The sequence below is a fragment of the Genypterus blacodes genome, unplaced genomic scaffold (genome assembly GCF_046128005.1).
Source record: "Genypterus blacodes isolate CSIRO-AG114 ecotype Tasmania unplaced genomic scaffold, CSIRO-AGI_Gbla_v1 ptg000029l_1, whole genome shotgun sequence".
In the NCBI taxonomy this organism is placed as follows: Eukaryota; Metazoa; Chordata; class Actinopteri; order Ophidiiformes; family Ophidiidae; genus Genypterus; species Genypterus blacodes.
The window spans coordinates 5169139-5196440 of record NW_027466842.1 but is presented as its reverse complement, the minus strand read 5'-3'; the positions used below and the strand labels follow the sequence as shown (position 1 = coordinate 5196440).

Sequence of the window (27302 nt, the reverse complement as noted above, 5' to 3'; positions counted from 1 at the left end):
TTACTCCGCACCTGTCCTCTCTCCTCTCCTCTTCTCTCCTCTTCTTCTCTCCACTCTCGCCTCTTCGCCGTCATGACTTCAGCTAAAGACGCTAACGGGCCGGTAAAAGCGGCTCAGCAGCAGGATCAGGTAGGACTTCCATTATTACCGAGGCTTTTTTCCGCCGCTCATCCCTCTCCGATCAGTGAGTCAAACCGACCGAGGTGTGTGTGTGTGAGAGAGAGAGAGTGAGTGTGTGAGCGATCGAGGGCGCAAACAGCTGATTGTGCGCACTTACATGTTGCGCGCAGCTGTTGTATTTTGCTGCTGCTATTCTTTTATCATCATTTGCAGGTAAACATGGTGAAACGCAGTATTTTTTGGACGTGTGGGTCATCAAAACGAAACTTCTGAGTTCCTGCGTTAATATTTAATGAGCGCGTATTGTAACATCAGCCGACAGATCGCCTACACTAAGCCAATACGATGTCCTGCCTGTCTGCATGTCTCGTTTGGATCCATGATCACAGCCTCTGGTCGCTGCAGTCTAACGATGTCCGACCGAGTGACCGGGAACACCTGTATAAACGGAAACAGATCTGAAGTTCGAGAAGAAATCAAGAAGCAGCCTGTTCAAAATGACATCTTAACATTGAAGGACATTTGCAGGATATTTTTCCATTATATTCTAAAATACTTCAAATGGGAAACACTAACGGCTACCAATATAGGAAGGAAGGATTATTTACCTCATGATCAATAGGCCTAATTTGGTCCTGATCTGGGATATGGATCGAGCTGACAAATATATATATATGCATGCACAGTGGACCGAATTCGCCGAAATAGGAATAGGAATCCATAAAGTGAGTGTAGATGTTAGAACAGAGGGCTCAGAGCCAGGGATTCCACATCAAGGACCCTAAACAAAACCATAACCATAACCCGTACTGCAAAGATCCATCAACTTTTCAGTCTTCTCTCACCCACGGACACAAACTGAATGGCCAAAGAATACGACTGTTGACCACCAGGAGAGTCTCTGTCTCAGCTGTCAATCATGTCCATGTCCATGACCACCAGGAGAGTCTCTGTCTCAGCTGTCAATCATGTCTGGTGGTGTATGAGGACAGAGGACGCGTGGAGGAGGGACTGAGCGGGTAGGAGGGGATATCAAAGCTCATCAAAGTCACTTCCTTCTCTTTTAATCAATATATTAATAGAACAAGATGGTGTTCACAAGGCTTGTTTGGACTTGGTGGAGGTATATTGATAGGTTTTTTTCTCCCCTGGTGGACAAAATGTTATAATCATCCAGGATAAGTGCTCTAAAAGTGGTTTATTATAAGGTTTACAAAGGATTCATTGATCGTGCTGATTAGTGAGTGTGTGTGTGTGTTGGCGTTCTTTGTCCTGTCAAGCGCATTGTGTTTAAACTGCACAAGGCACAAGGCCGTGGCAGAGGCATTGAAAGGATATAACACACCATCCACTTCTGGGTTTTACGTAACTGAGCCCTCGGGGGTTGATATCATAATAGATGTTGGTATATGTCTGTGGATGCCTCGGTCTTTGTTCGGCTGCGTCAAACACTTACGTCTGAACATCGCAAACAATTCGATCACTTCTTGTGTCAAGCATGTCGAGTCTCAATCTGTTGTACGGCGTCTTATTCCTGCACTTTCACTCTTACTGGCAGCTCTCCTATTTTAATATTTGAACTGAAAAGTGTTTGTGTGTGTGTGTGTGGCCTATTCATACATTTATGGAAGGAGGATTGCAGAGATGTCAAGGCTGCTGTAGATATTTTAATACGTTCACTTGAAACAAGGCCATCATGAGAGGCTGAAAGGGGAAAATCGGATATCAAAGTTGAAAAGGAACCTCGCAAACAGGGAAATGCACTCATATGGCCTCTTCCACATGTCAGTGCTGTGCAACAGAATACACACTTGTCCTCATTGTGCACATCCATCTTTCTATATTGTCAGTGGAAAAGGCAGGATGCGTCTTCATTCACTCCCCCCCGATTTCCCTTCGCGATCGGCCTCGACTTCTTCTCCAGTAACATCTCTGCAAACAATACCGTTTCCTGCTGCTATGAGGGCATGAATACCCCCCCCCCCCCCCCCCCCCACACACCTGCTCCCATCACCGATACTTTCAACAATGACCTTGCTCGATGCCAATATCAATTTCAAATGCGACGTGAAGGCTGAGCGAGACAGATGCGATCACAGCACAGGAAGTTGAACTCGAGGTTCCCGTGGAACTCAGTACAAGCTTGATGCTGACATCACAGCTTTGGCTGCAGCTGGGCAACGCATCGCACCTGCTTATGTACACGTCTTTAGAGCGGAATTCAAACAAACAAACAAAAAAACTAGGAGGGCAATAATCTGAGCACCGACCTCAACGGACCAGGATGGAGAGGAAATGTGTATTGTTCTTATAACATTACTGGCCTAAAGAGACAAATACGACTGAATAAACACATTTTAAAACACCGGATCCTTAACGATTAAAGAGACAAAATCATTGATATGCTACAGAATCAAACCATTTTCCTCATCATCACCTTTTTTTGTAATTTAAATGCTTTTTCGCTTCATTCATGATGTCATAATGGGGGTTACTGGGGTCTAACTATCCATGTCAACCTCCTGGTAATGCAAATAAACAATAAAACTACTAATTGAGATTTTAAAATGTAATATACACTCCTATAATCTAATGGGTGCTTCATTGGGTTGTGCTGCACCCTCACACCCAGTTTTATCTAAATTGGTTCACAACTGTTAGAGTAATCGCGCTAATAAACAAACAAACAATCTAATCTAAAAGACTTAACGGAGAGGAATCCTCCTCCTCCATCATTTCAAATCTGCTGTTCTTCTTCAGAGGCGTCAGCACAAACTTCCATGCATCTTCGCGCTCCTTTATCCAAAATAAACACACAGTAGAGATTAGTCATCACTGTCATCCTCGCCGCTGCAAAAAGCCTTCACACTGAGGCTCATTAGACTGATTCTGAGTAATTACAGCTTTATGACCACATGTCCTCCATTACCGTTTCCTCTGGCTTTCAATTTGGGGGAAAGTATCCCGCCCGAGAGAGCGTCCACCACATTTCAAACACACGTATCTGTGCAGCCTGAGGGGGATCAAAGGTGACCTATGCAACAGAGCCGTGCACAAAGATCCGTTATGTGACAGGCCCCCCCTCCCCCGCCCCCACCCTCCCTCCCCCTCCCTGTGATTCAATCATTGGGATGTTTTCAGTAATTCCTTGTAAGAATTACATCTATTTATTCTACATATAATTATATCTGAGAGGCTAATGGTTCTGTTATCTTTCTTTGAAGTGTCATCAAAGCAGGTTTAATTTTCAAGGACATTCTGAGAAAAACATTCAATTAAAAAAAAAAAAGAAAAGAAGTTTCAGTGCTTTAGTGCTTCCGACCGCTCCGCTTCTTCAGTCGCTCCACTTCAGACGCGGATTTGTTTGCCGCTGTGCCTCTGATGTAGAAAGGAAACTGTGCCACTTTAGTCCAAAGGCAAGCAGCCATTTGCCCACTGAGGAAGCGCTTCAGTCCGCACATCCCTGCAATTTGAGTTTATTTACTTTTCCAAATCCTTTTCTAATTCCACATCCAGAAGATAATAACATTCTTCATTCTTAGACGTAAAAAAATCCTGACGAATGTCGAGAATTCTGTAAGAAAACTGTGTCTCCTATTTCCTGTTTTAATGGATCTGTTCCTTGAGTTTTTCTCGTCTAATCTTTGAAGCATAACATGAAATATGAATACACTCACACGCCGATCAGAATGGATTTTCCTCTCCGTCTGTTTTGTTCCCCCCCGACAAACAGCTACCCGCAGGAAAGGTCGCCTAGATCGATCAGCTTTGAATGGTGGTCAAGCGGTGGGAGTCATGCAAAGCTCGCCCCCCCCCCCCGCTGCGATGACATCATCACAAACAGCTCCAGCATGCTATTAAAAGTCCATATTGTTTACCGCTTCATATCTAAATCCCTTCCTGTGACTCAGTGCCTCACATCAGTCGGTGAAGGAGATTTCCGGCGTCTCAGAGTGGCCTTTAGCAGCTTTGGCACGGCGGCGCTTCACTCGTTGTTTTTTTACGGCGCTGCTGCTGAACAAATGAGTTGTTTTTTTCCGAAGCCAAAACAAAAAAGCTGGCAGAGCAGTGCCATTAACCGGGCGGCTTTCGCGGTGCACTGTTATCACTTCCTGCCAGAGCTCTAATGGACGACTAAAAAAAGGAGAAAAAGACACTCTGTCCGGGAAAATCCAAAATACAGCAGTAATGCAGAGATTTTAGATGAATTTTTGGAGATAGGAGAACAAGTTGATTACACTTTCAGCTTATGCGCCTTAAAATCCAGCTACTATCAACAAATCAACATCTGAACTGAATTGCGCCTGTGTTTTGAATGAGATGCACAGACTGGAGTTACTGTGCACTAATAAGAAACGCAGCTCCACCACCGATGTGTCACTTAGATGATGCTGATTTTGATGTTATTGTCTAGTTTCCAAACGCCCTGCAGGTGATATCTCTCTATTTTAGCTGCTATTATATTGTATTGTATATTGTATTCCCTGCTGAGTCAGCACGTCTGTGAAGTTGATGATTCCTACGTGTTTATTTGTTTGGTTTATGCAGTGAAAAGCTCCTGTTTCTTTACTCTTCAAATACATCCAGGTGCGTGTGGGAGCGCAGTGAGCTCACAGCTCAAACACAAGTCGACACACACACGCTGCAGAAAGCAGCATGTACGTCTCACACTCGAGTTAAGTAACGTATCATTTTTCATAATCAGACATGAGTGGCACTTAGTATTTTTAAATGAGACGCACTGACTGTATTATTGGATCCAACCCGGCGAACATACAGATTACAGCGGTTGACTTGGAGGAGCTGCAGCCTCTGGCCTGTGTGCTGCAGAAAGCATCTCATCTGCTGCTGAATAATTTATACCAAAGTGAAATCAGGTAATGTGCATAAAGGGCAGAGATCTAAATCATTCAATGTAAGTTTGACCTGTAGATGAGGAAAGACACGGTGCACTCGTCTTGTTGGCACATATCTCACTCAGGTATTCATCTGGTTGTGGTATTAAACCGGCCAAGAGGAAGGAAACGGCTGCAGCAAGAGGGAGAGGTGAGACGATTTGTCCTTTTGAGTTGCTTCTAATTAGTCGGGGGTTCTGTGGGACGATGTCGTGAGCGTGTGGCTGCCTAGTTACTTAGCGATGACACTTTAATGCAGCGTTTTAGTTAAATGTGAGCTGCTTCACAATAGGCTGGTGATGAGGAGCAAAGCGCGGCCTTTTAATCCACAAATCTCTCCTCTTATCGCCGCACGGCTCCTCAATAAGCGGGCCCTCAGCTCTGATATCTCATCTAAATCACGCTTTGTCTCTCCCCGCCGCACCAACCTAAACCTTGTCCACATTTTCCGAAGTGGACAAAGACGAGACTGGGCCGCTATCCATGAACTCGAAAGCAAGCTGGCATGAATTCTTAATCTCGCTCATGAATGCCTATGATTTATTGATGGAGTTCTCGGGAAAAGTTTACTCCCGTGTCCAAAGAGCAATGCTCCACTCTCCGAGTCTGACCCGTCTCAAACAACGAGTATATTACGGTCAGGTGATATATCATGTGTCCAGTGTCTGATGTCTTTATATCAGCCTGACCCGGCAGCTGACGGTTCTTCTTCTCTGATGTCAACGGTTTCATAAGAGTCGTCCTAATTGTTACGTTTCCACCCGCCCGCCAGATATATTAGTCTCCATCCGAACGCCGTCTTCTTTTCAAAGATCTGACTGAAATGACTCTCTTGGTTCCCTTGGCAACCAGGTGCTCGGAGATCAGGAAAGATCCATTTCACACTTCAGCAGCGAGCGGAGAGACAAAGAGAAAGTGGGAGGAGGGAGGATTAGAGAGAGAGAGAGAGGGAGAAGCAACAATGGAGGACTTGACCTTTTGGAAAGACGCCTCCTTCTCACAATCACTCGGTTTTGTAATGGCATTAAAATAGTATCAGAGGTTAAGAAAAAAGGTGTTGTTTTCCCTCGTGGGATTTATTTTGAACCTTTACGGTTGTCAGACTCGTGCAGATCAATGGAGGAAACACACAGGTATTTTTTTTAAACGTGTTTTCTGGAGGAGATGGTGTGAAAATGGCCGCAGTCGTCATTTATTGATGCAGCTTTTATTGTGATCAGCCTGCATGCACACCGGCTCTTTGCACACACACACTCAAACGAGGGGAGATGTGGAGATGTGGCTTAATGCAGGCGGTCGGCAGTATCTCTCTCCCCCCCTGTCAGAAAGTAGTGGGGATTTTTGCACCGACAACACACACACACACACACACACACACACACCCACACACACACACACACACACACACACTCACAGTCTTGCCTAGTTAAGAGCTTTACAGAGAGAGTTCAGCATCGTGAGAGACACACACAACTCGTTATATTCTGAAGTTTGGCAAACCAAACAAACAACCGTATGTCCGTCTGGGGCTTTAAAACAACGAGTTCCAGAGACGGCGGAGGTGTTGATAGTTTTCATTCTGGTAATGTGTGAGCGGATTCAGCCGGAGTTTGGAACCGGCTTTTCATTTCTAGTTGAGTGGGCGGGTGAAGCGCGGTGCCATCCACTCAGGGAGAACGCAGTCTGCAGGGATGAAGCAATTAGAGCAAAAACACTTTAATGGTGGTGGATTGTAAGAGAGAACAATGACATTTTGTAATATGTAAATGTTGAGTTTGAGACAGTGTGTTTTGAGGCCGTGCCAGCTGCTGGGTTTTGGCTTTCAGAAAGACAGAAAAGGAGTGTGAATGTAAAGAAACAAGTAGAAGTAGAAGAGCTTTTTCACAGGTAGGCGCTAAAATGACAGCACAGCAGCACATAAGCAACATGAGCATCAACTTAATGAGATTAAAGAGACAATGTGTGTTTCCAGCACTCAACAACACAAACAGATATGCAGTGAGCAGGGATGTGTTTAGAGAGGTCCCGACAGGTTGATATAATGAATTCCTTCCACAAAAAAATAAGGAATGAAAAGGAAAAAAGGAATATAAAACGGAGCACGAGCAAATCTCTGCTGGTTCTCCTTTTAGTAAAAATGTAAAGTTACTGACACAGCTTAGCAGAGGAATATATAAATGAATACAACCAAATTCTTAATTAAAATCCAAACATTTATGAAAACCAATTTTATTTGTGACTATTTTGCCACAATAACAGAATTCCTGTAAACTTCAAATCGTGAAATTGGTCCAAAGCTGGTGGTGTTTTTGATAAGCTACATACTGAAAGCTTTGAAACATATTTAAGCACAACAGCGCCTGCAAGTGGCAGCGTGAGGTCACTGTTCTGTAATATTTGCGTATATTCCCGCAGCTTTCCGTGATGTGGGAGGCGGCGGCTGTGGATGTTGTGTTAGCTTAGGCGTGGGTAGAACACAGCCGGGGCAGGAAAGTATGCAGCGAGGAGGCTCCCGAGGATCGGTAATGAGGATTTTAACAACTGCAAATATCCAAAACGAGGCGGGAAAGCTGATGCAGTGTGGACCAGTCAAGCTCAGGAGACCGAATTCTAATTTCCTCTGGGTGGAAAAGTGACCAAATAGCTCCAAATTTGACTTTGGCTCCTTACATATAATCTGCATAATGTTTTCCAGGAGGCATTTCCAACTTGGCTGTTGTTGCTCAGGCGTCGCACAGGATGAAGATGTGGGTGGTTACGGCTGTCAGGTGGCAGCGGGCCTGACGTTTCCTTGACTGCAGCTTCACTTTGTCTCCAGGAAGTAGGAAGAACATCGATCACATCCTTTTCAACTTGCAGTATCCTTCATCCGGAACTACTGACAGCTATGGAATTGTGGTTCGATCGATTTCAGCCGCCTCCTTCTTTTAGGATTCTTACAGTGAAAAAGCAAACCTCCAACGCCATCTGAATTTGTTTATCGATCCGTGTTTGTGGAAGGCTCCCTTACCTCTAATTTGATAACCGGAGTGTCTCTTTACAGAGCAGGGAAGGAGCAGCTTGGCCCAACGTTTGTACAGACTGAATCACCCAGTGTCTGACTCAAACAAGCTCGTACCTGGATTCAGTTTTACATTCTTCCGCCTTGACTTTCGGACTCCGTAAATTTGCCAAGGGGAAGAGAATCGACTACAACCAAATATTTACTCCCGGCCCACCCCGGCTGGCATCAGAGCGTCTGCTGAGAGATGCTTTCCTGTCTGTAAATCGTGGCCCTGATCCAGCTGTCACATTTATAGATCATTACCTCTTAGCTTCAGGTACAGAATGTGCTTACCGGACCGGGATGCATTTAACAAAATCCTGTGCCAGCTTCTGTGCAGACATAAAACAAGTGGACATGCAGATAAAAGACTTTTATCTTCAAATCTGCAAGTTCTTTCTTCCATTTCGAGCTTTGTCGGGGATCTACAGCGACACCGGCAGATTAATGCCACGAGAATCCTCACATCTGCGGCCTTATCGCCCAAATCCTTCATGTACGGAGACGCAATAAATCAGTGTATTGACGCGTCTCGTGTTTTTCTGTGTGCTCACTGCTTTCAGCATCGATTTTGCAAGAGCACAGTGTCAACACACACACACACACACACACACACACACACACACACACACAACACACACAACACACACAACACACACACACACACACACACACATACACACACACACACACACACACACACACACACACACAGGCACAGTTTCAGCATCTAAATGCAAAGTAACTTGCAATGTAATCTGTGAAAGCAGGGCCACACAGTCCAGCAGGGGTTTGTATTATGCATTCACACACACACACACACACACACACACACACACACACGCATGCATATACACACCCCTCATTAACTTTTGAATGGTTCAGTAGGCTGACGGCGAACAGGCGTAATTGGTAACAAGGTAATCAACAGCTGGATGGACACAGGTTGCTGGAATGGCTCCTGTGACTACAGTTTGTGTGTGTGTGTGTGTGTGTGTGTGTCAGTGTGTGTGTGTGTGTGTGTGTTCCAGGCCCATTTTAGAAACCGTGCCGTTTCCTTTCCAAGTGAAAATAGTTGCACATCCACTTTTCCGGAGCCTCTGTCAGCACTCGGAGGTTACCTGATTGCTGCCGAACGCACTTTTCCAGTCAGAATGTTTTGTACGTCCTGTGGATCTTTCTGCAGCGCATGTGTGTTTTGAAACCGCGCTGATTAGCCATCCACCATCTGCTGGGCTGTGCCAGAGCGAGGGCGCCTCATTATTCCATGCCTCCTTCTGTGTGTGTGTGTGTGCGCTGGTGTGTATGGAAGTCGTCGCTCCACTCCAGCTATCAGGTGAAGCGGCGGGGGAGCAGCTGGAGGAGGCAGAGTTCTGGTGCAAAGTTATTGGCATCTCCTCTGGCCAATCTGCCTCCAACACACCTCCCACCAGCACTGAACACATCCCCCCCCCCTCTCTCAGCTCCACAGAATCATCCAGTGTGTATCAACTTAACAGATGATTTGGTTTTGATCTATGACGTTCTTAAAAAAGGCATAATTGTCTTTTTTTCAGGTTTGTTTTTGTATCTTCTGCATGACGCAAGCAGCTGACGAAAAGCACACATCTGCTCTCATAAGGGCTGGGAATACACCTGCTGTAGCACATCTGAGCAATGTGGACCATAAGTGTGATATTTTTGGGGAAGGAAATGAATGCAGTGTGTATGTGTGTGTGTGTTTGTGTGTACAGGACCTGGTCGGCAGCGCTCCGGCTCAGAGGAACTGGAAGGGAATAGCCATCGCCCTGCTGGTCATCCTCATCATCTGCTCCCTGATCGTCACCTCCGTCATCCTGCTCACCCCTCGTATGTACACACAACAACACACACATACACACACAGACACACATACACACACACACACACACACACACACACACACACACACACACACACACACACACACACCTTCTTTATGCTCTTGGCAAGTGTGATTCTGCTTCCTCTCACATTTTCTGATTTGATAACTTTGTTTTAATGGGGGTAAAGTTCTCCGCCCAACGCTGCTTTTCTCCAGTTAGAGATTGCTTATTAGTTTTCCATGCTGGCGGGGTCGTTGACTCACGAGGTAATGGGCCTTTTAATGCGTAACGCCGCTCAGGCCTGTTTAATGGAGATGATCATGCGGAAACAGCCTGGGCCCATTTGTCAAACTGGCACGGCATCAGAGACGCAATTTGCACCGGGTTGGAAAAAGAGCGTCGTGCTTCCTTGCCAGGCGTAGAAGAGAACATTCCCCCCCCGAATTTTGAAAGTGTCTAAACGCTCGTTGCTGCGTGTTTACATGCAGACGACGCTCCGCTCAGACGCTTTGTGAAGCTGTTGAGAAATCCGTCAACCGCTGCATACGTACAGTCAGACCGCGCTGCCAGTCGTCGTGACAACTCGTGTCTAACTGTTGTCTTTTAAAGGCACCGTATAACACATTTAAAGGGCTCACACACACACACACACACACACACACACACACACACACACACACACACACACACACACACACACACACACACACACACACACTCAGTCATTTGCGTCCCCACCCTCTCGTCTGCTCCTCCACCTGCAGTTTCAGCTGTCAGCTTCAGATCTCATTTTTAGTTTGGGGGGATGGAAGGAGTCGTCTCCCGCTGACGGAAAACAACAAAAGGAGGCAGCAGATGTGTGAACCGACGCTCACAGATCAGCAGAGCGACACCACAGGAGGCCTCTGTCTTGTTTGTAGGACGCTCGAAATTGCTTCTGCACGTGAGCGCAGGGGAAGTGTTAATGCAGGTAGCATCTCAGCAGCCTCTGAGTATGATGCTGCAGCCAGAACAGGACGGAAATTAGATTCCAGACGATGAGTCACCACCTCTCAGGGATTCACACAAGAGCTGTAACAACCTCGTCTTAACATTTATTTACAGTATGTAACAGGAAACAATACAGAGGATGCACTTCTCTCTCATTGGTGCTCATGTTGTTCATGATTTATGATCGTTCCCGTTCAGTTCCGTCTTCATTCCCTCTCTTCAGTCTAACAAACTCTTTAGTAAGAGGTCATTTTGTTTTCATCGTATTAAGATTTGTTAGTTTCAGTTGCTGAAAATCACAGTAGTCGGAATCAAAGGTTGATTCAGATTTAGTTCAGTTCCTTATTCAGTAGTTTGTTGTGTTATTCTTCATGTTTATCTGAAGCACAGCTGTGATAAGTGTGAGTGTGTTTACCTCAGCATGAATATCAGGATGACTCACCTGCAAAAGTGGCTTCAGATCTGTGTGTGTGTGTGTGTGCCAGTGATTGTTCTCTTCTTTCTCCCCAAACCTGTTACAAACAAACAAACACACACACACAGACACACAGACACACACACACACACACACACACACACACACACATTATGAGTTCATACAAGGAATGTGTTCAAAATAATTTCTTGTTGTCTTCGTCAACAAGATGAACACTGGCCTGGCCTAAACTGTTGTGAATCCTGAGGGAGAGATGTAACTCTGGTGGGTTTGAGGTTGAGATCAGTTGGATCTCACACACACACATTGCTGCTCTTTGGTCCCCCGGAGGTCAAACGCGGCCGCGAGCAGCTCAAGCCTCCAGCTTCCAGACAGGCAAGGTCGTCTAACCGAGGCAGGTTTTTAATTAACAATGAAATACGGCAGAGGTAGAGCACTTATGGCTGCCGCGGCCAGACTGCAGCAATAGTTTGGTTAGTTGCTACGCAACAGCATCACTTGGGTTGGTGATGTCGATGTATTCTGTTTGTAATCTGGTAGTTCAGACTTCTAGAGGCTGATTGGCCAGATGAATCAAAGCACTGACAGGCCAAGATTCACTTTTGTTCTTTTATTTATTATGACAATTTCCCCTGAACAATGAGACTTCATCAATTTCATTTGACATTATTATAAATCAGGAAAATTACTCACAAACATTCCCGGTTTCTTCTTCTTCTTCTTCTTCTTCTTCTTCTTCTTCTTCTTCTTCTTCTTCTTCTTCTTCTTCTTCTTCTTCTTCTCCCTCATCAGGTGAAGATGACAGCTTGGCCCTGAAGAAGAAAGTGACTGTGGACGATGTCTTCGGTCAGGACCTTCACGTCCACGACCCAGACGCCAGATGGCTGAGCGGTGAGTGAGAGACACACACAACTTTGTCCAACATTGATTGATGTAACATAAATTTAAAATTATACCATACTTACTGTAATAATATAATTTTTTGCTGGTTTTGCTGGTTTTGTTGCTTTATTCTACAATTTGAAGTTTACAATCAAGAAGTCAGAGGCTGCGGACAGTGAATGTAGGATCAGATGGTTCACTGCCCCCTAGTGTTAGACAGGAACTTTATTTACAGAGCCACAAGGGTTGATTGGTAAGTTTTGAGCCTGGCCAATCAGCTGGTGTGATACCATTTCTTTGGGCATGTTTGGATCTCAGCTGAATTCACTGGTCTTAACTTACAGGACACCAAAGGCTGAGTTGTGCAGGACGGACAAACTGTTACAGTCTACACAGCGCCGGCTTGACAGACACACTATGACCTCCCGTCCGTCCTTCGCTTCTCCTGAGCAGACAGACAGCTCTCTTGATTACTTACATTACCGGCTTATTAACATATAATTTGTGAAGTTCTTGTGTTTCTTTGCCCTTCACTCTGCGCCGTGATGAGAACATCCTCAGCGCCTGACGAAAACTCCAGCAATCAATTGTGTGACATTGCATCTTGTCAGTGAAGTTAATGCAATCAACTCCCATTTGGTACTAATGACCTTCTGATAAGGAGCCCGATGGGACAAGCCCACACTTCAGTAGTTCTCATCAATATTTTGTGGGGCTTCATTCACAGCACTGTGTAATTGATCCCTGTTGGTCTTTGATCACAGCTCGCCTCAGCAGTCTTTGGACTCACCTCTGAGTTTCTCACTCAGTCGCATATAACAAAAAATCGGATTCGACCTTCGGGCAGACAAACTCCCGTGTCTGCCTCACACATTATTGATCTTTTTTTTTTAAAATCTATGTACCTATATAGTGTTACTCACCTGCAAAATCAAGATATAAACAAGGAACATCTGTGGTTAAATTGGCTCATAAAAACCTACTTTGGCTATAAGGGAAACAAAAGAAGCAACCTTGGCGAGAGAATCACTCTCACTATACTTTATGACGGGAATGTCTCGGCTCAGACGTTCCCGTGAAATTGATTTGGCTTGATCACACCGCTTGTCCTGGATAGAGACACCAGCAGCACTGTCGACTCTTGTTAATGTCCTCTATCGCTCAGAGTTGGCGGTGAAGTAGCAATGAATAGAGAGAGACCCAAAGTTTTCATTGTCACAAACAGGTGTCGTCAGATTCATTTGGCCGGGGAGGTTTGATCTAAGCCAGACGCTTTTCACCATCACGTTTGATTGGCTGTTTGTATTCCCGTTTTCAACTTTTCAATATCCCCCGGGCGATCGCAAGGCAGAAGCTGTTATTGATCAGTCTCACTGATGAAATTTGGGGGATCATAAACTTCAACGTGATGAGGAACACATTCTTTAAAAAGGTCTGTTTTTCAGCTGTGGAGCTGCTGTCAGCTGGACAGAAACGAGCTTCATCTGACAACAACAAGTAGCAGGAGGAAGACATTTTTACTTTTTATTCTTTTTCCATCATCTTCATTTCCATCTGACCCAACTTTGACTCTCTCTGCTTGGTCTTGGCAGCTTAAGAAGTGAGAGCTGTGGGATCATAAGCTTAAGTGGGCATGACATCAGCACAATACTTCTGGATTTTGAGTCTAAAACTTGGTCTTTTTATGCAGAGAGACTTTGCGTAACAAAAGGGTCATTGGTTAAAAAAAACCCATGATTTTAGGAAAATTATGGACTATTTCTGAAGTTTGACGGTGCCACAGTTGAAGGACAAAGGGGGGAAGTCTGTTAGCTGCCACCTGGAAACCTCAAAACATAACTGCCTGAGCGTCTGTGCGGCTGGATCCTGAATCCGTCTGCAGCCTATTTGATTCCAGAGATTTTTATGTGTTTTTGTAGACAATAGTATCCATTTTTATGACTTTGGCTCATGTTTTGCAGATAATGAACTGTTGTATCGCACGAGAGAAGGCGACGTCGTCAAGCTGAACGCAGACACGATGGAGAAAACGGTCATTGTGGATAACAAGATGTTTGTGAGTGATTGTTTTTGCGCCTTTGTTATCCTCCAGTTTAGAGGCGTAAACCTGCTGCCTCTGAAATTGTGTTTGATCCCCTGCAGGACACGTACAAAGCCAGCAAGTACCAAGTGTCTCCAGACATGCAGTACGTGCTGTTGGCCTTTGGCGTGACTCGGGTGAGGAAGAACGTCCCGAGTTCAGCTTCTGACCGCATGTTATCCAGCAGGTTTTCCTCTCCTGACTGTGTGTTTTGCGTCTCTGCAGGTGTACCAGCACTCCTACAAGGCCAGTTACATCATCTGCAGCCTTGTTACACCGTAAGACAAACATCTGCTCCGAGTTTTTTGCTTTTAGTTGCATTTTGTTCTTCTTTGCCTTATTCCTTATAGAACTGTGTGCATCCTTAAAAAAACAGTGCTGAGCAGGAATTATACGTGTTGGTTGTCACACTGCCCCCTATTGGATAAACGTAAAGCATGCAAGAGTCAACCTGCAACAACCTTCCACCTCTGTGACGTTTAGTTATTTATTGTTTTATACAGAAATAGGGGGAAAGGAGAGAGAGAGATAGTTAGAGAGAGGGAAAGAAGGTTGTATTATTATTGTTGTTGTTGTTGTTTAACATTTTTTTCAAAGACCCTAAGGGAAAATAGGCAATATGAGGTACAAGTAGTTTGAACTTGAAACAGCAGGAAGCCACTCTATGACGGTTTTGACACTGCAGCTAAGTAAATGCTCAAAAATGGTAAAGAACTGAGTCAGACTCTCTGACACGGTGTCAGACTGCCTGGTAGTACCTAATAAAGCGGTAACTGTATCTGTACTCAGCCTGACCTGATGATGTCGCCTCCATTTACCTGCTTGTGCTGCCACCTTGTGGGATTTCATTTAAATCCCTGGTAGTTTTGTGCTCGGCTCGCCGCCTGCCCCCTTCTCGCCTTTCATCCATCTCTGTCTGATTATTTTGCTGCTGTTCCATATTTGTAGTGAGCCGAGCAAAGTCAGCTCGTGCTAAAATAGCTGCGGATGATTGATGAAGCCACGGTCAGGTAGCAAAGCCAAAAAGCACATAACTCGCTTAGTGTGACCGCACATTCCTAACTAAATATAGAGTGTGTGTATTTGTGCAGCAGAAACAATCTGAGTTCCTCTTCTAATGTGTCATTTCTGCAGGGAAACTTGGACTCTGAATCCTAATGAAGTGAGGGACGCTGTCCTACAGTTTGCAGGATGGGGACCTCAGGGCCAGCAGTTGGTAAGTCTCCTGTCCTCTGTGGAGTCTGAACACTGACACTCTGCTGCAGATCTGCCACAGACTCTCTGGCAGGGACAGCAGTGATTTATACCCGCTCACACTTTGCCAGACAAATGTTTTGGCTGTGAGAGATTTACGCGCTGAGAACTGTAAAGAGAGCATTAAGGCTTTTAGGGTTCCCAGTGTTCTGGCTCTGACCTCAGTCAATGTCACCGCACAGCCAAAATCATTTTCACTTTGACAAGTTGGTGATGACACACAAGCTGGTGAGAGTCGCAGCGGCAGATGGTTTCTCTGTGGCGCTGCCTACGGTTAGGATGTTCCGGGGGCGCCTGGATGGGAAACTAGCACACTGCCTGTGTGTGTATGTGTGTGTTTGTCTGTCACAGGCCACATTGGGGGGGGGGGGGGGTGTCACGTTTTATACGGCATACCAGCTGATTGGAGGCGGTTTATCTCATTGTTGACGAAATTGGTTTCTTCGAACTTGGTCGCACTGCAGTTGAGTTTAAGTGTTTCCATTAATCAAACTCGGATTCTGGCTGCACCTGCTGGCAAAGTGTGGAGGAGGGAAACAATCCTCAGCTTCTTCATAACTCTGCTGTTTAAATGGATCTCACATGTTGTGTTTGCTGAGGAAGGCTCTCCCCGAGTGGAAACACATCAGCTTTAATAAATAAGGCTGTTCACAATGTGACAAGTTTGTGGAATTTTCATTTGCATGTAGATAACAGCGGTGTGTGCAATATGTGCCTACATCTATATATGTTGATGTCAAATATCGTCAAAGAAAAGCAGCTTTGGTTTAGGAACAAACTTGAATCTCTCATAAATAGTTTAGAAAATGCAAATATGGCTTAAAATGTTTACTACTAAGTTTAAAGTAATTGTCAAGGGTTACAGTTTAGATTGGAAATATTCATATATTCCATAAACTTCCATGAAGGTCAACTAGACGGTGTGATCGGGACACGTTTAATCTTTACAGCCTGCTGTGATTATGAGCTTGTTTTGCCATTGTTTATTATTAATGAGCCTAATGGTGCCATGAACATTACAGAGAGCATCAAACACCTGTCCACCTGCCAAACAATATGGAGATCTCAGCTCTTTTCTTCTCTTTTCTTCGTACAACATCTTGTCTGGAGAATTGCTTTTGTTTGCACGGCAGCGCTCAAGTCGAAACACACAAGCTATTACCACCGAGCTTCATCTGCCTGGTAATTGCTCTGAGTGTGCAATTTAGCACAAAGTAGCACAGACAGATTCGCTGTGAGAAAATATTAACATTTCAAGTGCGTGAGGAGATTGCGCAGGCCGAGAGAAGAGAGCAGATCAATTTGCATATGCTAATGTAAAGCTGATTGTTTCTTTCTTTCTTTCTGGCTGTTACTGTAGTTTTTTGTTTGATTCGATGAAACGCAGGCGGATAAATGAGACGAGCTCTCATCTCTGGTCTCCGCCTGCATAAGATGATTTCCCATTAACTTTATCAGAACTTGGGCGAATCGTCGTCAAAGTGTTTTTATAAACTGGTAGGAGTAACGGGCGTCTCTCTGCCTGTGAGCAGGGAAGGCATCAGATGTGCGACGCAGGGAATGGAGAGATGAATCCTGCTATGCTGAACTCATTAAACCACAAGCAATTACTCTAGCGTGACAGAGCAATCAGTGAGGCTGAGTCACTACACGCGCACACACACACACACCTGCAAGCGGGCGTGCTGACACCAGAAAGAGGAGAGGAGAGAAGAAAGTACACTTAAGAGGTTATTTTGATTGAAAATAAATGCATTTTGCTTGACAAAATTGGGTGATATTGCGCAAGAAAACACTCCACAGGTTTCCCTCTGTCAGTTTGGGCTCATTTCTCCGTCTCTTCACTGACATGATCTTGAAGAAGTAATCAAATAAGTGAATGTTAAAGAGCATCGTCTCCTTTGCAAAGAATCCGTGTGTATTTTGAGGCCGTATTCCCGAATTTTGGGCGATAACACTGTGGAGCTAGATAGAGCTCACAAAGCTGGCTTTTGATGCTCTGCGTTGCTCTGTTTGCTTCAGAAGTTGATCCCACGATATAAAACTTTGATTTACCCCTCACAGCCGCAGATCAGAGAGAGAGAGAGAGGAGGGGGGGCGAGACAGACGGAGAGAGAGAGAGAGAGAGAGAGAGAAGGGTGGGGAGGTATGGATTTTCCTGATTCTTGCAGAGGCGTACATGGAGCTCAGTCCAGGCAAAATGGCAGTGAGCTGAAAATTACTGACCAATTTCCACATCCGTCTTCCTCATTCAACGCACAACAGCAGAGATGACTTAACGAGGATTCTATGCGTCACGTAATCAGCAGTCTGCCGGCGTCTGTCTTCCTTCAGGCGAACGCCGCGATCAACGCAGGGGTCTCCAGTTTGCAGTTTGGCCCACAGTTTAGCTCAGCAGTCGCTCGCCCCCCCCTCCCCCCAGCAGACGGGATAATGTCCCGATAAGCACAGAGAGAGAGACGACGTCCTTGTGTGTGTGTGTGTGTGTGTGTGTGTGTGTGTGTGTGTGTGTGTGTGTGTGTGTGTGTGTGTGTGTGTGTGTGTGTGTGTGTGTGTAAACGCCTTCGTGTAGCAGCGTGTGCCAGCACAATACGTTCGCCTGCGGGGCCTAGAGCCGGCCCCGACGCTTTGATTAGTCAGAAAATGGCTTCCATGCTGCTTTGGAGAAGAAAGCAGCTCTGACCAAAACGAGGCAAATATCCATTATTACCGAGCCTGAGGCTGGTGTTGACTGAGTCTGTATTGGGCTTAGAAGTGTCACCATGTGGGTGGTTATGATTCCAGCAGGCTGCAGTCAAGAGTTCTGGGTAAAGACAAAATCACATAAATACACATTTAGAAAAAAAGCAACGAGTCGCTTTGTTGTTGAGGCTACAGTCCAGATATGAGATGTGTTTCCCCAGCAACCAGCAGCTGGCTGGAAGTTAAGCTGTGGTGGCTGAGGGAGAAGACAAATCCACACTGAGGCTGATGTTCAGCTCTGTTGTTTGTTTCTCCTTCCAGATCTTTATATTTGAGAACAACATCTACTACAGAGCGACAGTAGAGAGTCGCACCATCCGTCTGGTGCCCAGCGGTAAAGAGGGCATCATCTTCAACGGCCTAGCAGACTGGCTGTACGAGGGTAAGACGCAGACACACACACACACGTTATAGCGTCCGCTCAAATACACTGCAAATCCCAGGATGCAAAATGGTATTTCCATGATGACGAAGGCAAAATAGGGTTGCGGATTTTTCAGTTCTTGCACACACATTCATCAGCCTGAAACTCAAACATGTAACCCCCCATGGTGCTTCAGCTTGGTAGTTCAACTATTTGAGTGTTTTTAGTTTTGGCAATTTTCCTCGATTTTGTCATACGCAGGATCTAGCTACCTGACCCTTACCGTGACCCCTAGCATGAAGTGGATACACTTTTTGGAGATTCTCCTGCATGGCCTAGGGAGCCTCCAGGGCCGATCATGCATGCCACATCCTTACAAAGGCACAAGGGCGATGGTTGCAGACTTGTAGTTGCCTAAAACTAATTAAAAGGAAAAGATGAAAGAATGTGCTCGGCGAGAGAAACATGATGTTTAATGTTTTGAATCTGTTGGATTTCCATGTAAAAGTGGAAGTGGCAGTAATCCAAAGTGAGGAGTGACTCATCTCCTTGGCTGGGACGATGCAGTGACGCATAGCAACAGGTTGGATAGATGGATTATAAGGGATGGACTAAGCTTGACCAAAGCGTTTAAATTAGCGATTACGGCAACAAAATATTTGGATTGATCCATTTTTTCAGGCTTGGAGTGAATTGGGTCCCGTGTGTTTGTGTCCACATCTGTCTTCTGACGTCCTGCAGCTCATCTTTAGTTAATTCCATGTCTGCACCGCTGCAATCTCCACTCAGCACCTGCTCGCCATTCCAGCACACTCGTGATTTAATATGAAACATTTTCTGATTACTGCATATGTGAGACAGACATTACAAATTACAACCCCACTTGAATATTGCTTAGTTTGCGAAACACGCAGCCGGATTGCCTGTCAGGCAAACACTTGTCTGGTTTCTCTTCATCAAATGACGAATTCTGTTCTATTTGTGACATTGTTATTAATTTGTGTTGTTAATTGCTGTGTAATTTCATTTTTTCTGATGGTGGGAGGGAGAGATTTTGCTTCTCCAGCTGCTTCAGGGTTTGCAGCTCTAATCGGATTTTCCCTAATGGGATTTTTTTTTTTTTTTTGTTGCTAATATGGACGACGACATGAAAGAATTAATCCGTTTGCAATTCAAAAGAAAGATTTTCCGTGGTGTCTTTTTTCTTCTTCTGGATTTATAACTGCATAATACACACAAATGGAGTGTGTAATATGTGTAGATAGGTCTTTCTCTCTCTCTTTCTCTCTCTCTCTCTCTCTCTCTCTCTCTCTCTCTCTCTCTCTCTCTCTCTCTCTCTCTCACTCTTACTCCCTTACTCTCACTCTCAATTTGCATTTATTTTTTTAAGAGGATTTCACCTTTTATGTGAACAATTTCCCCTCTGAGGTATGAAAATGATCCGTGTATTAAGAGGAAAGCAAAAATCTGATCTTCTGTCATCAACTGTATCATTTTAAGAAAGAAGCTTTGAAAATCCCCACCGCACTGCAGACGAATTGGCCTTAGAATGTGACCTCAATCAAATGTTGATGGTACAACATTGAACTGTTCTCTGGCCTGGTTACAAACAGGCGTCACTCTCTGCGATATTACAGATATTAATCATAGCCCAGTGGCGCCAATGACAGAGAAATTATCAGGCATCCATCAAGGTTGAACTTGAATTGAATCATTTCAGCCTGAAAGAAGCCACAACCTGCCTTTAATAGATCTCTACTGCCCCCTGTTGGATCGAAATGGTGTCATGAACTATATTAAACTGATGAAACACAGAAAACAGTGATTGAAAACTGCCTGTGTACAAACATGTATTTCATATGGATTGTGTAGCGAAACGAAAGTAGGTACAAATTGTACAAATTCACAAACGTAGGTACTGTAATGAAGTATTTACATCACCATGGTAACATTTAATACCAGCTTTGGTCTGTAATCAGCTTCACTAGCCACTTATGATTGATGAAGAGTGACGCTGAGCCACAGAGGAACATCTCTGATCCGCCGGCTTCTGCTTCCTACAAACGCATTTCAAATTGTCAAAGCTAAATGTGAGCAACTGATTGCTTATTGCTCAGCAACAGTGCAGCAAATGGGGCCATAAATCACACGTTCTCTACCTGCTAAAGGAAACTAAATCATCATCTAAGCATTTCTCTTGCGACCTAAGCCGTACTTCCTTTCCACCTCTGGTTGTCTGCTTGTATTCCAGAGGAGATCCTGCAGTCACACATTGCCCACTGGTGGTCTCCAGACGGGCTGCGTCTGGCCTACGCCACCATCAACGACACGCTGGTGCCAAAGATGGAAGTGCCTATCTTCACCGGCTCCCCGTATCCCAGCAACTTGGAGTATCACTACCCCAAAGCAAGTCTGCATCTACAGCCTGACACCTGTTGTTCACATGAGAGAACCCCAACATATTCAGCGATGTCTGCGCCGTTGTTTGTTTGACACCTCCTCGCTGTCTTCATCTGAAATCTAATCTCACAGATCTTCTTTCCTCTTGGCCTGTGTAGGCGGGGGAGGAGAACCCTGTGGTGCACCTGTCAGTGGTGAGTCTCAACGGCCCTCTGCACACTGTGGTGATGAAGAAACCCGATGACCCTCGAATTGGGTGAGTGACAAGCAGGAGAGGGTGTCTCATTGTGTGTGAAGTAATGAGGGCCGAAAATAGACCCTCTGGCTTTTTCTTAAATTAGTCAGGGCGGAGGTTGTCATGGTTGTCTCTGTGTGTGTGTGTGTGTGTGTGTGTGTGTGTGTGTGTGTGTGTGTGTGTGTGTGTGTGTGTGTGTGTGTGTGTGTGTGTGTGTGTGTGTGTGTGTGTGTGTGTGTGTGTGTGTGTGTGTGTGTGTATGTGTGTGTTCTTACCTGCTGCTTTGTCCAGGAGGGAATATTATATCACCATGGTGAAATGGGCCACCAGCACCAAACTGGCTGTCAACTGGCTGAACAGAGCCCAGAACAACTCCATCCTGACACTGTGTGAGGCTACAACCGGAGTCTGCATTAAGGTGAAAAGTTCAGCTGTAATAAAAACGTATCTGGCTGCCAGTCTGTGTTCAGGCCGGGCAGATTTCCCCCAGAAAAGTGCGAAATCCGTCATACGGGAGGTTATATCTGTACCTGAGAGTCCGACTTGCTTGTTATTTTCAGAAACACGAGGACGAGAGTGAAGGCTGGTTGCACAGACAGGTGAGTGATGAGAACATGACTTCCCTTCCTCTCGAAGGTCGATGCTCCTTTTGAGATTTTCTGCCTATATTTGTTTTGTTTGACCGCCTGTTTACATCTTCTTCTTCTACATCTACTGGCTGTATGTGTGTGTGTGTGTGTGTGTAGGAGCTTCAAACAGTAAATAACAGCACGTGTCAAAGCCCCGGCGGGCATGGTTTAGGACACATATGCACACAGGTATTTTTCTCTCCATACAGAATGAGCCCCCGCTATTTTCCCAAGACGGAAATAAGTTTTTCTTCACCAGAGCCATTCCTCAGGGGGGCAGAGGGAAGTTTTTCCACATCTCCATGTCAACCACTTTGGTAAATAAGTGCACAATTACACTTCTGCTTTATGCCCTCAGGGGGGAGTTGAGCCTTCAGTGGTCATTTGTTTTGTTCTCTTCCCAGCCTAACACCAGCACAGACATTCTTCAATCGCTGACCTCTGGAGACTGGGACGTCACCAGCATCTTAGCCTACAGCCACGACAGGAACCTCATGTAAGTTTCATATTTGTAAGCAGTATTCTGATGAATCACAGCTGCAGTATGGCAGAGGTGTTTGATGGTAATATTTGAGCGTTTTGCAGATACTTCCTGAGCACAGAGGACGATCCCAAACGACGACACTTGTACAGGTAGGATTCACACAAACACACACAAAGCCGGAATCCCACATTAAAGTCTCAACCCTTGATGTCAATTCCACATTAAACCATTAAGTCTCAACCCTGGACTTTTGATCTGAAAATCAAAATCATGCATATGAAGGTGTAAATGATGTAAAGATAAGTTTATACTTACCCACACTGATTCCTCCTTGCAGTGCCGACACCATTCCTCCATTCAACCGCCGCTGCCTGTCGTGTGAGTTCAAGTGCGGCTACGTGGATGGATCCTTCAGCCACGACATGGGTTACTTCTTACTCAACTGTAAAGGTGAGCGCCCTCACCCCTGACTCTTTGCTCCGCAGGACACAAAGTGTAATCGAGTTAGTAATGAATCGCTCATTGAGTGCTGGACTGTGGCAGCTTACCTCAAACCACCACAGGCACCATGTAATCAGCTGGAGTAATGAATATGTGGCCACAACCCAAGCGAGTTCTGCGTTCCTGCTGCTGACACACACACACAAACACACACTCTGTGGCGTTTGTCATGTTGGAAGAAGGCGAGCCACCTCGGCGGTTTGCTTCGAGTTGTTGTTTACTAGATTCTGTTCTTTGCTTGTCGGTAATTGATTTTGTGTGTTTTTTCTGCCCACTTGGCTCCAACGAAAAGGCACAAAAACACGGTTGCCATGGGAGTTGATTTGTTTAAGGATCTGGCTCCAGAGAGGAAAACTGCCATCGGCTATCTCCATTAATTGGCTCTTTGGAGAGCAGCTCCATTGTGAAATAATAAAGCGGGATTCATCTGTATCTCATGGGACAGAAGTAGATTGTTAAGCGTCGGGCTGGCTGAGAGGGTTATTTCTCCACTCTGCCAGATGAGATATAGAGATGGTCCTGCTGCAGAGGAGCATGTGATGTCACTAATAGCTTTTAGTTTCTTTGTGACTCAGATTTTAATGGATTTAGTCGGATTGGCCCTATTATTGTGTTCCCCCTTGCCTCAATTTTCTATCATTTTGTGCAGGCCCTGATATACCGTATGTGGCCATCTACGACACCGGGGACAAACAGAGTGAGTGTTGTCTTGGCAATGTAGTATCCATGGACGATTAGCAGCGTATCATTTTTACTGCAAATAGACAGGAAGTTTGGAAATGTGTAATGGTGTGTAATGTTTCCTCTGGGGGCTGCAGAGGTGTTTGATGTGGAGACAAACGAAAGGGTCACCAAAACCTACAACAACATGCAGATGCCCAGAGTGGAGTATGAGACCATCACCATCGACGACTACAGTGCGTGTTTGTTCTCATGTGACGATAACGCTACATTACTGTTAGGAAGCCGAACATTAATCCATTCCTGTCTGTTGCAGCTCTGACAATGCAGATCCTGAAGCCGGCTGTTTTCACAGACACAGCCCATTACCCCTTACTGCTACTAGTGTGAGTATGTGATTGGTTTTAGTCCCCGAAAAGATCCATTCGGGGGAATACACAAAAATGTTTTTAACACTTGTACAATAACAATGTGACGCTCCACAGAAGGTGAAAAATGACTCGATTGAACACTAATGGTAATGTGAGGCTGTAGTCTGTGGTGGGCGATGATGTAATGGACTGCACTTTGGAAGGAGGCGTTCCTCATATTTTGTCCAATTTCATTATTTTAACACGCGCTTAAAACCTTCAATTAGCCTTCAATTCAAAATGTGAGTAAGCGGATATCACAAGTAAAACATACTTAATATGCAAAGTAAGGGTACATGTATTGAAGAGATTTAGATCAGGTTCATATCTTGTATAGCTGCATATATGTACTGTATATACAGATCAGATCAGTTGATGAACTAAAAATGTAAGATGAAAACACAGGAAGAAATGACAAAATAGGGAGACAGAAAATAGGTAAACATACAAGAAGTACCAGTATCTCAAATTGGAAGTAAATGCAGATTATGTATCCTGTATCTCCATAGCGACGGGACACCTGGTGGGCAGATGGTGACAGAGCAGTTCCAGGTGGACTGGGCCACAGTTCTGGTCAGCAGCTTCAGCGCCATCATCATCCGCTTCGACGGCCACGGCAGCGGCTTCCAGGGCACCAACCTGCTCCACAGAGTCCGGAGGAAGCTGGGACGCCTGGAGGAACGGGATCAGCTGGAGGCGCTCAGGTAAGACTGGACTGACAAAAAGGGACATTACAAAGATTTTCAAGGACAACATTACTCACATTACATCCAAATAAGGTCACAAGGGCAACATTGAAAAGCCTACAGACCTGGAAAAAAGGGGCCAAATACTAAAAATAATAATTAAAAAAAAGATTTAAAAAATTATATAAATATATATTAAATAATACAAATAAATAGAAAAATTCAAATAATACAAATAATAATTATCAATTTAAAAAAATGTCAAAAAACACAAAACTTTTACTGCCTTTGTTTTCATTTTCAGATTCATATCCAAAGAGCCTTACATTGATAAGAATCGAATGGGAGTATTTGGAAAGGTAAACCGCGACATACTGTGTAACATGTAAAAGGTTGACTTCCTTCATGATGACATAGAAACTCCTGTGGAAATAGTAACCAGATGTTTTAGGTATTAATTCCTTCTTCCTGTGATCTTCACCCTTTTTTCCAGGCCTATGGAGGATATTTGGCCACGATGCTTCTGAGCTCTGCGGATTTCACACAACTTAAATGTGGGACAGCAGTCTCCCCCATCACAGATTTTGAGCTCTACGGTAAAACTTTACTGATGCTCCTCATTTATAGCCATTTTAAAATGAAATGACCTAAGGAAACTCAATATGTGTGCCTGAATTCTTTCTCCTCTCCTTTCTGTAGCGTCTGCATTTTCTGAGCGATACCTCGGCTCACCAAAGACAGACTCTCGAGTGTATCAGGTGCAATTTCAACACTTCACTATCTGCAAATAATGAATCCTTGAGACGAGAACATTTTACACAGCCACTCAGTAATGACTTGTGACACACAGTAACACTCTGAATGTGAGTTTTGCTTCTTTTTCCTTCTTCCAGACGTCAAACTTAGCACACAGGGCAGGTCAGCTTCTGGATAAGCAATACTTGATCATTCACCCAACTGCAGACGGTAAGACTCAGAATGTTATTTTATTTTATGTTATTTTGGAATATAATGAGTAAAATGTTATATCTGTGATTTAAAGCTAAACTTTCTTCTCTCCCGCCACAGAAAAGGTCCATTTCCAGCACACAGCCAAATTTATCAACCATTTAATCAGCGAGAAGGCCAATTATACTCTACAGGTGATCATAACAATGTCAAATGGTAATAAAGCTGCTATTTGTTTTACATGTGATTAACTTGTTATCGGTGTGTTCTCCACCTCTAGATTTACCCAGATGAGGGACACTTCCTACATAGTGACGGGACGCCGCAGCACCTGAGTCAATCGCTCGTCAACTTCTTTGCCGAGTGCTTCCGAGAGCCGGAGGTCCTGACAGAAGAGGAGGAGGAAGAGGATGAGGATGACAGTTAAACCCACCCCACGCCATTCCAACAGCCCCTGCCAGCTACTACAGCACAATATGCAACGGATCTTTCGTACCCAGTCAACCCCCACAACCTGCTGATTTTAGCTCAAAGTCTGAACTTCAGTACCTGCATGTGCAAAGTGGCCGCACAGTACATCCCCTCTGCTTCACCTTCTGCTGATGAGAGAACCGGTCACAAAGGCTCTTCTTCTGTCACAATTCCTGACATTGAATAGATCCCAGATGCGAACTAAGAGAATTGTTTTTTATTTTCTTTGGTATTGGGAGTAAGTGGATTCCCCCCCTGCTACTCCCTCTGGTGGACAAATAGAGGATCGACATAACTCATCCACTAAGGAACGAGTCTCCGTTCCAAACAACGCACATTAATATGGCGCTTTGCAGCACAAAAACATTATCATTCCGTTCATGACGTCGAGGTGGAACTCATGAGACCGCCGCCCATTTCTGATACCTTGAAGTTATTGATTATCGTGTCCATGATTATGATTACAACCACGTGTTTCTCATAATTGCTCTGTTCAGTCCTACAGTAGTACTGTGTCTTATCAGTGGATGTATGGTTGCATCAGTTCTTAGTTGCTTTACAAAATAAGGGCACAATGTTGAGTTGTATCCCCCCACCCCGCAAAAAAAAAAGAAGATAACAAAAAATGTCCAAGAACAATGGTGTGACATCATAGTTCTTCTCCTCATGATGGAATTGATGTTAATTTAGTCACTGTGCCTTATTGTGGGTGAAATGTCGACGTTAGGGGCCCACATGACACTGGAAACGAGTATAGCTGGATAGATTACTCCGAAATGTGCGTTCTGTTGTTAATCAAAGCAGGGCGACAATTTCATTTCACACAGGATAGACGGTTATTACTGCGGGAACGTAATGGCACATTTATCATTAGAACTTTCCTGAAACTGATTATCAACCAATTCTGGGTGTGCTTGAAGGACTAATGAGGACAAGCTAAAGAAGATTTAGTTTCACGTTTCAGGTCTGGTATTTTATCTGATGTTTTCTTTCCGTACTGGCACACTGAGAGAGAAATCTCTGATGAACTTTAATGATTTTTATTTGTGAATTAACTAAATTAAATTGTATGTTAAATGGATTGACCATCCTCACGTCATTTATGTTAGTAGTGCTTTCTAGTCAGCTGATGTACAAAATGTATAAATCTTATATTGTTCCAAGTCTTTATGTGGTATCTGCAACTTGTACATAAAGCATTTTGAAA

General features: G+C 44.6%; 1 protein-coding gene across 1 annotated transcript; it reads left to right on the top strand.

The window, feature by feature from the left end:
- On the top strand, positions 1 to 27251 carry LOC142994137 (A-type potassium channel modulatory protein DPP6-like). Its single transcript, XM_076144821.1, has 26 exons — positions 1 to 129; positions 9792 to 9906; positions 12121 to 12219; positions 14172 to 14266; positions 14353 to 14427; positions 14516 to 14568; positions 15425 to 15506; positions 18548 to 18668; positions 20902 to 21056; positions 21209 to 21306; positions 21580 to 21703; positions 21846 to 21884; positions 22124 to 22231; positions 22319 to 22410; positions 22500 to 22547; positions 22736 to 22848; positions 23549 to 23596; positions 23718 to 23816; positions 23897 to 23966; positions 24500 to 24694; positions 24981 to 25035; positions 25170 to 25272; positions 25376 to 25434; positions 25570 to 25642; positions 25745 to 25818; positions 25905 to 27251. The coding sequence occupies exons 1-26, from the start codon at positions 73 to 75 to the stop codon at positions 26049 to 26051; spliced, it is 2397 nt and encodes a 798-aa protein (XP_076000936.1). The 5' UTR covers positions 1 to 72; the 3' UTR covers positions 26052 to 27251.
- The last annotated feature ends 51 nt before the right edge of the window (positions 27252 to 27302 follow it).

Bases quoted from the DNA above. Each gene is read 5' to 3' on its own strand.
- LOC142994137 (XM_076144821.1), top strand. From the start codon at position 73: ATGACTTCAGCTAAAGACGCTAACGGGCCGGTAAAAGCGGCTCAGCAG. The intron at 18,669-20,901 runs GTAAGACGCAGA...CTTGTATTCCAG, and splicing joins AGCAGACTGGCTGTACGAGG to AGGAGATCCTGCAGTCACAC. The intron at 25,036-25,169 runs GTAAACCGCGAC...CCTTTTTTCCAG, and splicing joins GAATGGGAGTATTTGGAAAG to GCCTATGGAGGATATTTGGC.